Raw genomic sequence first — 11,367 nt, 5'->3', positions numbered from 1 at the left:
CGCAAAATATGATATCATTTGAACAAATATTTGATAGGTCTTTAGAAAAAACTCATTTTAAGCACTGAAAAATGGAATGAAAAATTTATCTTTAATCAATCATGACCAATTTATATGGTCAAAAGATCTTCAAATTATTTGGTGCGTTCTGATTGGTCCATAGTCATATCACGCGAATCATGCATCAATCACCGTCGGATGCTTCCGGATCCAACGGCAGCCCTCATCCCCTCGCCCTCTCACCCAACCGCAGCCCAACTACCCAAACCCTAAATCAGATCCCCTTCTCTCTCCACCGAACCACTCCCACCGCCGCCTCTCCCCCCGATCCACTTCCTGTCGATGACTCAGATCCCCTCCTCTCTCCCTCGATCCACCCCTCCCCTCACGCCGCCGCCGTCCCCCGCACCGCCGCCTCTCCCTTCACGATCCAGCCCCGCTCCCTTCACGCCCTCGACGCCGCCACTGACGGCGCCCGACCCTCCCCTCGATCTCAGATCGCATCGAGCTCCCCCTCTCCCTCCCTTCTCCCTCCCACCTCTCGAAGCTCCCGCGTCCCACCGTCGAACTCGGGCAGCCGAGCGGCAGGGGCATCCCCGGCGCCGTCGATCCCGGCCATGGCCCGCCCCCACGCCCCAGCCTCGCGGAATCAAGCCCGGCCCCTCCGTCCGCGACCTCCTTATCCCTCCACGGCCATGGCCTCGGCCTCCCTTCCCCGACCGCCAAGACGTTGGCGCGGAGGCTGCTCTCCACCAGCCCCAGCAAAGGTACTGCGCAGTCTCACCGGCGGATGGCAAGTTCATGCCGGTCATCGACAAGAAGGCCGGCTACTCCTTCGTCTACCCATTCGGATGGCAGGTACCCCTCCATGAATCCTCTCCTCTGCTCTGCTCCATACGCATGCATACACTTGGTGATGCTGCTGAATGAATGAATGTGTGTGTGTGGGTGGGTGCAGGAGGTGTCTGTGCAAGGGCAGGACAAGGTGTACAAGGATCTGATCGAGCCGCTGGAGAGCGTCAGCATCAACATGACCCCCGCCACCAAGGAAGACATCCTCGACCTCAGCCCGCCTGACCCCGCCGTCCGCGAGTGGACCTCAAGACTGCCGTGTACCACGCCGATGACGTCCTCGACGACTTCCGCTATGAGGTGCTACGCCGCCGTGCAACCCAGATCCGCCGCCGCTGCTCCACTGCTCGCAAGGTTCGTCCTACCTTCTCTTCCCACTCCGGCTGGCTCTGTTTGAGAGCTCTGTAAATTCCTATGCACTACAAATACACTGTATATAAGTGAATACACTTCTGCTTGTAAGAAGGTGTTTGGTTGGACGGTAAACTTGCTGCGCAACTGGACCTCGTTATTAATTTGATGATGCCTAATCTCTAGCTGTGCACTATGAAGTATGAGTACTAATGACAGTCAAAATGAACTACGTTTGTGAGTGTTCTTACTAGCAGTATTGGTGTGCTCAAGTGCAAGCTTAACTGTATATTATGTTTGGATTCAGCCTCAACAGTGAAGATGTGTCAACAGTTACTGAAACTAGTTATCAACCATGAATGAAATCGTTTCTCGCTTCATGGGCTAACTCTTGCCGGAAACAGCGTGCTTCTGAATTCGGCGTGCAGAACACTACAGGCTGTGTCAGTTTATTGTTTGCTGAACATACCACCCAAAAATGACTCCACTACAAACAAATGTTCACCGCTGCTACCGCCCATCTCTCTCACCATCATATCAGGCAGGCAGGCGGGCAGCCTACAGACTCATCTCTTTCCACTACTGTTCTAGACAGCGTGCGGCATGCAGCAAGCATTTCGTTTCCCTGTCTAATTTTGGGAATTTTATGCCTACCACTCTTGTACACTTAACCCATCCATTTATCTCTGCTAATTCTCCACTTGGGTACAAACTGTTATATATATATATATGCAAAAATAAACTGTTATATATCCCATATGTTTAGGTTTATCAGGACCCATCAAGTTTTCCTATCCGAGGGTAGATTTATAAAAAATAAGAATAAGAATTCTGAAGGCTTGAACGATCCTTTTCACAAACGGATTGAGATGAAATTGCGTGCTTTATCTGATAGGTTCTCTCCTTTTAATTATTATTATCACGACGGGTAGCATCTCCATCTCCCTCTCATCTTCCTCTGCTCGCTATTGCTGCTCCGAATTATACATGTTGGCAAAGAGATGTCCCTGTTTTCCTCAGTACTATGCACTGCTATATTTATGTGGTTGTTTTTGTGTGCATCTTATTTTGAAACCAAGTGAGACACCTCCATCCCCTACATCTTGACGATCCCTCTAGTAGTGTATATCTTGCGTTGCTCTCACTACCTCCTGCCCCTAGATTTCCAATTGCCTTTGTTGCCTGCTCATTTAATTAATTAAAACTGCATGTGTGCGTGTAAGCATATCAATTTGCTGCTGTTCATCTTCAAAATATATGGATATACCTATTCCTACAATGTTTTGATTTCCTAGGTAGGTCTGTATTAGGCCAGTGTTTCTTCTATGAAGAACTGTGCACTAGTGATAATAGTGTGAGATTGTTATTTACCTTTACTTTTTTGGTGCTGGTTGGTGTGTGTGCGATCTTAAGTGCAGATCGTTTGTCATTCACTGTTATTTACTTATGTGATCAGCACCCCAATCCCAGGGTCCTCTATTTGGAGCAGCAAATCCAAGCTTGTTTGCTGCAGATTGTTTTATTCACTTCCTTTAGTAATATCAACAAATAAAATCAGTTGTTTGCATCGGATTGGATCATTCTCACTTGTTAGTTGAGTTCTAAGTATTTGCATCGGATTGGATCATTCTCACTTGTTAGTTGAGTTCTAAGTATGTAGTATCTTTAGTTCTCTTGTTATATTATAGTCAGAATTATACCGCGTGACTGAATCATGTGTTATTTAGTTGGTTGAGCAGTATCTTTAGTTTTCTGATGATTATTCAACTCTCAACTCTGAATAAATAAGTAGCTGACCCTATTGGTTCTTTCTTTCTTCAGGGCTACGACTTGATGATCCCGCTGCAGCTTTGCTCCGTTTGATAATTCTTTTACTGTCTGACCTGCTCTGCTCTGCATAGTTTCCAGTTGGTTATAAAACCATAAAACTGTGGTGATGTGAGGTCCGACTATGCTTTGTAATTTTGGTTTCATCCCCCACCACTCCAGCTAGCTTCTTCTTCACATCATATTATATTTTCACCTGCTGCTGCATCATTGATTGGATGGTCACCTGCTGCTGCATCATAAGTAGCTTAGCTTGTTTTGCCATCGAATCAGTCAATACTGTTTCACTATGCTTGTTTCTCGTACTAGGTCTGTCAGTTACAGCATAAACAAACAAATTGCTTAGCTCTCAACTCTAAATACTTAGCTAGCTGAACCTACCTGTTCTTTCTTTCTTTCTTTCTTCAGAGCTATGACTTATATGGGTCAAGCTGCTGTTTTGCTGTGTTCGAGGATACTATTGCTGCCTGTATACTGATACATTTGGTGATATTGAACTGAACCGAAGTTGTGAATGTACCATTATTGTCCTACTGCTACTTATCCTGGGCTCACCTGCCCTTTAATCAAGCGCGACCCAGCTAGCTGTATGAAAAACAACATGTTAGGGATGATCACAATTTGATAATCTAGAATGAAATTTGCAATTCAATATTCCCTTGAGATTGAGACACCTCAGTTTGGTAGTATGCTTGCTCCTCTAGTGTTAATAGCTTAGTGTTTTGTTTCGGGGTTTCTTAATGTTCTTGTGCTTCAAGAACAATACTTAGTTTTTTTAATCATGCAGCTGTTACTTTTGATTAAAAATGTGTATAGATTATCCACCTCAGCGACGCTATCCCAATCAGATCATCGTTGACACTATCATCATCAGGTCTTGGTTCCCTTTATTCTCTCCTGCCTTGTGATGTTAGTCTGTGTGGGCTTACTAGTATTGTAGATGTTGTCTTGAATGGATGGTCGTGGTAGTAGAGTAGTACTGTACTTTTCTTCAGGTGAATGTGTTGCAGTGACGTTTCTTGCATGACCTGCACTTGTACCAATATACCTTGCTGGTACCTGTAGGTTAGTATTGTTAGTGGCTAACATGAGCTTGAATGCTGTAGTGGAAGTGTAGAACAACAGCGGGTTAACGTGTTTTATTTGCCGTATGCAAGTCTGTTGTTTTATTTGCCCTTTCTAGTATTGTACAAACTGATGCATTCCTGTCATAAACAAATTATTGTATAAGATATGTAAAAGCAAACATTTCCCTATGCAAGTCTGTTGTTTTATTTGCCCTTTCTAGTATTGTATGATAGTGTCCAAATTTAGGACTACTGGGTGGATCTGCCATGCTGCTTATATTAGTGTTGCCATTGCATTTGTTTGGTTCTGGCCTCAGCAGCAGTACACTAATGCTGGTAGAATTTGTGTTCACTCTTTTCCAGGAGCGCCAGGACAAATTTGAAGTGTGAAGCCATGAAACCAAGTGCAAAGGTGTGATGCCTTACTTGCGAGAGATTTGTTTATTTTGTTTGACTGTAATAGACTATCGAGATTGTGACATTGTAACAGATTTACTGTTATTTGATAAATTACGTTTGTTCTGTTTTGTTTCAAATAGTGATTTGAAAAGTGTGAAAATTGGAAACCTGACTAGTGGGATCCACTTATCAAAATAATCTGAGCAATGTTGAAATATTTGATCTGTGGGACCAGTGTATGAGATTATGACATGTGGGGCTTGGCTGACTAGTGGGACCAGCTCCACTATATAATTGGCGAAACTAGAAAATTAATGGGCTAAAAAGGCCATGTCCCAACAATGAAAAAGGCTGCAATGTTGGGCTTGGCCCATGAAGCCGACCAGAATTAACAAGGAAATAATAAAATAAAAGGCTGAATTAATGGGCTCGGCCCATGTAAAGCGTCGAATTGGACTGGACTGAATCCACGTCGGATCCGACGTGGCTTGGGTAGACAGCTAGTGACCAAAATAGAAGGTCGTTGAACCAATGACCTTTTGTTTTGGTCGTGGAATTCCACGACCTTCTCACAAAGAATGTCGTTAATTTCAGTTTACGACTGTCAGCTTTTGACCATCTGTTTTTGGTCAAAAAAGGTCGTAAATGAAAAACAATAATCTTTCAGTGACCAATAATGATGGTCGCAAGTTGACATATTTCTTGTAGTGGCAGGGTGCATGCCAAAATCTTAAAAGGAAAGTGGAATGGGAAGGTATGATCACCTTGTTGTCAAAATCAAGTTTCTTAGGTGAAGGTTAGCTTCTCTAGTTCTTAATTTCTTATTCATGAGAATAGAGCCTATAATGCAGAGGCACAAATCTGTGTAGATATGCCCTTCATTACATAACTGACCTCGAGTGTGGTTTCTTTCACCACCATCGATGTTGGTATTCCACCCGTTTTGACTGTTTAATAAAGGGCATTGATTCTTAAAAACAAGTTGCATCACCACCCGAGGAAAAAAACTCCTTCATTCATTGTATGGATCACCTCTATATTATTCCAGTCGACTACTGAAGGATCAAAGATGTGCGGTATGTCGACTAGGGGGTGGGTGAATAGGTGACTACCAATTTTAATCTTATTTTAGTTGATTTCAGAGGCATGTGCGGAATTGTAGGTTCTCTACAAATGCAACCTATATGATGTGTTACAACAAGCTAGAAAGATACACAAGGTAAATAAACAAGTAAGACTCTGAGTGCCTTGGCCAACGAATGTCCGAGCACCCTCTCACTAGAGGTAGATCTTGAGGCGAGCTCCAGACCCTCACAAATGAGGCCGGGGAACAACCACACAACTTGGAAGCTATCAGGTAACAACCGGTCTAGGGTTTCCCAACCAAGAGTAGCGAGATTCGCAAAGGATCCCTATGGGGAATCAACGAACTCAAGTTTGCTTTGTTGGAGTTGTAGATCTGGATGCCTCTTCCCTCCCTCCCCCCAAAGTATAGGTGGAATGGATGGCTAGGGAGGAAGATATCAAGATTCAAAGATGTACAACAATCATGGAGAGAGAGTGGAAGTTGTCACCTTCTTCATGGGGAAGAAGGTGCCTTTCTAGGCTTACCCAAAATATGCCTAGAATGCTCACTTTCTGTTAAGTTCTGAGGGTTTGTGAAGCCACAGAGGGTCCAGGGGAGCTCCAAGGTGCATCCAAGCGAAAACATAAATATTATGTTTCCGGTCAGAGACATCTTGGGGGGCGCTCACCTCCGAGGGGCATCCGAGATTAAAATAGCAACATTTTTTTCTAAAAGGCCTCCAGGGTTCGAGGTTACTCCAAGGTTTACTAGAGAGAAATACTCAAGCATCTTTTGAGGCTCTCTTTTTCATATGTTTTGGGTGTTTTTGGCTCTTTTTGGTTTGCTAGTTTCCAAACCTAGATCCACGATGTATCCCCTTTTCATAGTATGGCATACCTACGAATCAGAAATGGGAAATTATCAGTTGAAAATTGACGTGATGTCTTCTTTCAGTCTTTTGCTTAGATAGTCGCCCACCAACTTCCTTTTTTCATTTTGAATAGTGTATGTCCTATGTAAGCACTCAAAACATATTTAGTCTTCTAAATATAATGCCATTAAGACCAAAAAGGGCAAGATGTCCCTTCAAAACTATGAGCTTGTTGCACCCCGAAGATCGCGCCAGTGAAATCCCATAAGGCAACACCGTTGCTTCCGCCATTGTATCTTCCAATTGCACTCTGCAATTAAAGTTTGTTAGTCAACATCCTCAGACCAGCTCCAGGTACTCCTACTAACTTGAGAAGTACTTCTTGTCCACCTGCCGACAATTTTCTTTCCTTCCAACTATTTATCCGTTAATTCATATGGTCAACCAAATATCAGGTGTTGTCCTCCAAGAAAACATTGCACCTCTTTACACGAGAACTCACCACACCAATCTTGATGCCGAGGCAGATGGTGGATTCCTCGTAGTTACGTAGCGGCACCGCTAGATTTACCACTTTCTGATACACCATAGCATGCTGGAATTTATCTCATAAAAGTGAAGCAATGTTTCCTTGAGTCTCCCGAACCACAAACATTTTAGTTACCAATTTCCATTTTTATTTGTGTACAATCCTAAAATAGGATCGAGTTCCACAAAAATCAAAAAGAAAAGGCATCCAGGTGCAAAAGGCTCCAGCCAAAACAAGGTTTAAAAATGAGAAATTACATACCAACTACCACCTACTAAGGCTAGCAAAGGCCCCACCCCGCGAAATTCGTGTGGGGGAGGGGGTAGATTAAGGCCCTGTTTGTTTGGGCTTTTGCTTCTGCTTCTGCTTTTGCAGCTTTTCCACTTTGGCCAAAAAGCCATAAAAGCTCCTAAATAGGTGCTTTTGGAGCTTTTATGGCTTTCAGATCCAAATATTGTTATCTTGATTCATCAAAAGCCATAAAAGCTTCAAAAGCACATATTTAGGAGCTTTTATGGTTTTTTGGCCAAAGTGGAAAAGCTGCAAAAGCAGAAGTAAAAGCCCAAACAAACATGGCCTAAAAAGTTTACGTAAGAGTAAGTAGGTATTTGCGTGGATGTAGGATTATTGAGCCAGCAAAATAGAACTAAAGTGGGATATAAAACAGACTAGAAGAACGCCCGTGCGTTGTAACGGGGCCACATTAACTTTAAGAGTTCAATATTAATCATGTTAATATTACATTTAATATTCTCATACATATCAAGTGACATTGGCGACCTTTTTTACCATCAAATCCTCACACACACACACACTCCCTCCCTCCCTCTTCCTCACTCTCTCTCCCCCTCTCCCTCTCTCTCTAACACACACACATATCCATCTTATTGGGTACGGGACGATAATCCATCTATTTCACACAGACACGCTAGTGCATAACAATATGGATTATGTGTATTATATTTGCCACCACATCTGAGGGAATTAATTTCATGTAAATCGGCCAGCCACAGCTCCATGACAAACAATACATCTAAATTCTCAGCGTTATTTTTATGTAATATGCATTATCTTTATACTATTTCTTGAATGTGTTCAAACTATCACTTGAACTTGCTACCACCAAATGATATCTAAATTCTCTCTCTCTCTCTCTCTCTCTCTCTCTCTCTCAGAGACACACACTCACATACACACACACACACACACTGATATTATAGGACCAAAAACTTTTACCAATTACCATACTGTTACTTTTGTTGTCCACAAAATGCAGTGAGGTAATTCTGAGGAATAAAATGCAGAGTTGACCAAAACAATTAACCACTATACTTGATGTAGAAGATGATGAAAGTATAAGCCTGCTGACAGCAGCACCAAATGAAACTTCAAGAACACCACCCGCACAAGGATTAAAATCTATAACCATACGAACTCAACTTCAACATGACTCTCCCTCCTTAATTGCCTTCTCTAATCTTCATCTTGCCCGTGTGTTGCAGCTTGTTCCAGAAAGAAATAAAACATGAGCTGCTGTGACTTGCAAGGAGCATCAACGTATGTATAGACAAATTTTCTTAATATTAGTTCATAGCGGAAACCTAGGAATATCAAAGCAATGGTTGAATTACCTTTGAGTCTTTAACATCCAATTAGAATGTGGTGCCTGTGTAGGCGAGGTGAAGCCCTGGAATATATGACAGCCTAGCCACTTTGACAGTGGGGAAAACTATAGACCGAGCCTCCTCTTTGCACACTATAGATCCATGGGAGTGGACTTATACGTCCCTCTCCCTCGCTCTGTGCTCTACTGATGCAAGCCACACAAGCTAGCTAGCAATGGTCGTTTTCTGATGCACGCTAAAGCTGGATGACCTCCCCCGATTATTTTCACGTGAGATCCTAGCGAATATAGGCATCGCAGCACCGCGTCCTTAGGGCTCAGACACATGCGTCATTTGGCCACCACCTCCCCGCCACCTTCGCACACCGATACGTGCGCTGTCCCCTGCAGCATAATGGCCGACGACCTCAAGCAAGCACGTCCTTCAACCACTGCCGCCGCCGCGCCAATTCGGCCCACCGCGCACGCGCCGTGTGAGCCCCATGCAACTCAACGAGCCACTCCGCGTTCATGCGTCGTCGGCCAAGAGGAGAGAGATGACGTAGGCTTGGGAGGAGAGGATGAATGGGTACCTCACGTCTGGCCTCTCGTGCACCATAAGCAGGTCGTGTTGCTGCCCCGGCGCCGCTCGACTTGTCATGCCGCCACAGGAGAATACACGAGATGGGGGAGGGAATAGGGTTTCTCCGTTTGGATCGTGGATCGGGAATCGGACCAGTCAATCTATCATGGGCGAAACAAAATCGGCGCTCAGGACGGCGTGGTGTTGTGACATGATCCCAACATCACGGCATAGGGGTCTGGACCAACACCATGTCGTGTAGGTAAGTGCCCGTGCGTTGCTACGAGGGCAAACATATTCTAACCGAGCATACCCTGGTACTGACCTATAAACAGAGACAAATCAATAATGAGAAGTAGCATGATTTAGTCAACAACACTATGGTGGAAACTAATATTGTGAAATAGTAAGTCATGAATCACTGGAATACCCATCCTAATCTTTTTGGCACATCATTCTTCCTCAAATATGAGAAGGCCCGCTTCTCACCAACCTACATAAGCTGGTATTCATTCCATTCCAGTGATCAAGGCATGCACCATTAGTCCTTGTGTTTGACATGATCAAGAGCACCGCTAGTGGCAGTGTTCATACAGGTGCATAAAATTTAAAGGTACGTATTACGAAACTATTTCTTATTCAGATTTCAAGCTAATATTAATATGTACAGATAAACTTAAATAGGTTTCTAAACAAATAAATATTTTTATGCAAATTTGTTGCTTCACACCAGGAACCACAAATAAAATAAAATGCTATCATGAATCAAGCATTCCATGATATGTAATAAAGTTTGGGCAAACACATATTCGATCACAAAACATTGTATAAATCATACTGATATATGCTTTTGTCCAATTCAGTGAAAACACAACGGGGTATATATTTGCTCAAATTCACATTACCAATAGCAAATGCAAACATAAGCATGAGGCCAAGTTTTCAGAGAGAAGGACCGAATCTTATTTATATTCGGAAAATACAAGTGAGTTTGTACAGCAAAGCTGATCCTATTGGAAAATGCCTATTAATTAAGGATGAGCGGGTAAAAAAGCATCAGATTAATATGGTGCAGATTTTGATTGGCTTACTATGGTACATCTAACTTTGAAATTGCCGTGAAGAAGCTAATATTCTAGGAACAAAGGAGATCTGAGATACAGTACAAATTGAGGAGCAAATCACAGTTTATCATCTGCTTTGAAATTAATTGGCAGTGACACATAGAGAACAAATATATCTTGAAAGCCAAATAATGAGCACGTACAGTAGATAATAGTAATCAATCAAACTGGTAGCAAATATAACAAACATAAACAGCAGCAGTACCGGAACATCTTAGTGCACGCAGGTGGAGCTTATTACACGGTGAAGCTTAGACTATTACTGCTCGAGCATGGCGGATCAAATAAATAAAAAGTTTTAAACCATGCCGCGTCATTAAAAACGCAGATCTGTGATTTTGCAGGAGGCTTAAGTTGCGAGTTCCATGCAGGTGCAGTGCATGCAGCCATCGCAGCAAAGCTTACCTAATCTTAAAGGGCCCCTCCTAATACAGGAATGCACTCATGTCCGCCATCGTTGCCGGTTGCTCCTCCTCCTCCTCCTCCTATCGCAACCATTTGTATACGTACTTCAATGAATCAATAGTAAGAAGCGCCAAAGGCCCGGTGACACAAATCCTCGTCTTCATCTTGGTAGTATGAATGGATTGAGCAGAAGCAATATCTGACAAAATATGAGATAGGTCAATCACCTAATTGAGGACGAAATAATATGCTTCCTCTGTGACAAATTGTGTGCCTGAGATGTGATGGCCGAGACTCCAGGCGGTGCCCTCCAACGCTCATCGCATCACAGCCACCTGGATCAAAAGAAGAGCGTGGTTGTCCTCCTATTAGCGTGGGGAGGCTGTGGCCGGTGCGCCGCCGCCGATGGAGATATGGGGGAGGCGACGGCGTGGGGAGAACGTGGGTCATGGAGGCTGCGCCCTGCACGACGTTGGTACAGACTGCGTGGCGGCGACATCACGGGGTCTCTGGAGAGGAGACTTGGGGAGGCCACAGCTGGCTAGGCGCGGCGCTGCCGGTAGAGATCACGGGGAGGCCCCGAATCCAAATTTGGGGCGGCAGCATCGGAGACGATTGTGAGGATCAGGGACAGGGAGATGGGAAGTGGATTGGATATTTGGATGGGAGACCTGCGTGGTGGGTTCTGCC

General features: G+C 43.9%; 1 protein-coding gene and 1 long non-coding RNA gene across 4 annotated transcripts; one reads left to right on the top strand and one right to left on the bottom strand.

The window, feature by feature from the left end:
- The first annotated feature begins 257 nt into the window (after positions 1 to 257).
- Positions 258 to 4,713, top strand: LOC109742612 (uncharacterized). 3 transcript variants are annotated; one of them, XR_002227904.4, is made up of 4 exons: positions 266 to 858; positions 959 to 1,206; positions 3,025 to 3,146; positions 4,461 to 4,713. XR_002227904.4 is itself a non-coding variant. In XM_020301712.4 (3 exons), exons 1-3 carry the CDS (start codon positions 343 to 345, stop codon positions 3,035 to 3,037), a joined length of 777 nt encoding a protein of 258 aa, XP_020157301.1. In that variant the 5' UTR covers positions 258 to 342; the 3' UTR covers positions 3,038 to 4,713. The 3 variants fall into 3 exon arrangements, 2 of the variants coding, with proteins under 2 accessions (XP_020157301.1, XP_020157300.1); XM_020301712.4 differs by having other exon boundaries at positions 258 to 858; positions 3,025 to 4,713; XM_020301711.4 differs by lacking the exon at positions 3,025 to 3,146.
- A 5,727-nt stretch (positions 4,714 to 10,440) lies between these two features.
- LOC141021173 (uncharacterized) lies at positions 10,441 to 11,367 on the bottom strand. The gene is made up of 2 exons (XR_012181214.1): positions 10,952 to 11,367; positions 10,441 to 10,876 (listed from the first exon to the last, which is right to left on the bottom strand). It is a non-coding gene; the product is annotated as an uncharacterized lncRNA (long non-coding RNA).

This window comes from Aegilops tauschii, chromosome 4 (assembly GCF_002575655.3).
Source record: "Aegilops tauschii subsp. strangulata cultivar AL8/78 chromosome 4, Aet v6.0, whole genome shotgun sequence".
NCBI lineage: Eukaryota > Viridiplantae > Streptophyta > Magnoliopsida > Poales > Poaceae > Aegilops > Aegilops tauschii.
The sequence above is the reverse complement of the archived record's forward strand: the minus strand, read 5'-3'. Positions and strand labels throughout refer to the sequence as shown.

Excerpts from the sequence above, each read along its gene's own strand:
- LOC109742612 (XM_020301711.4), top strand. The coding sequence starts at position 343 with ATGACTCAGATCCCCTCCTCTCTCCCTCGATCCACCCCTCCCCTCACG. Across the intron at positions 859-958 it reads TCTACCCATTCGGATGGCAG|GAGGTGTCTGTGCAAGGGCA; the intron begins GTACCCCTCCAT and ends GGGTGGGTGCAG. Across the intron at positions 1,207-4,460 it reads GCTGCTCCACTGCTCGCAAG|GAGCGCCAGGACAAATTTGA; the intron begins GTTCGTCCTACC and ends ACTCTTTTCCAG.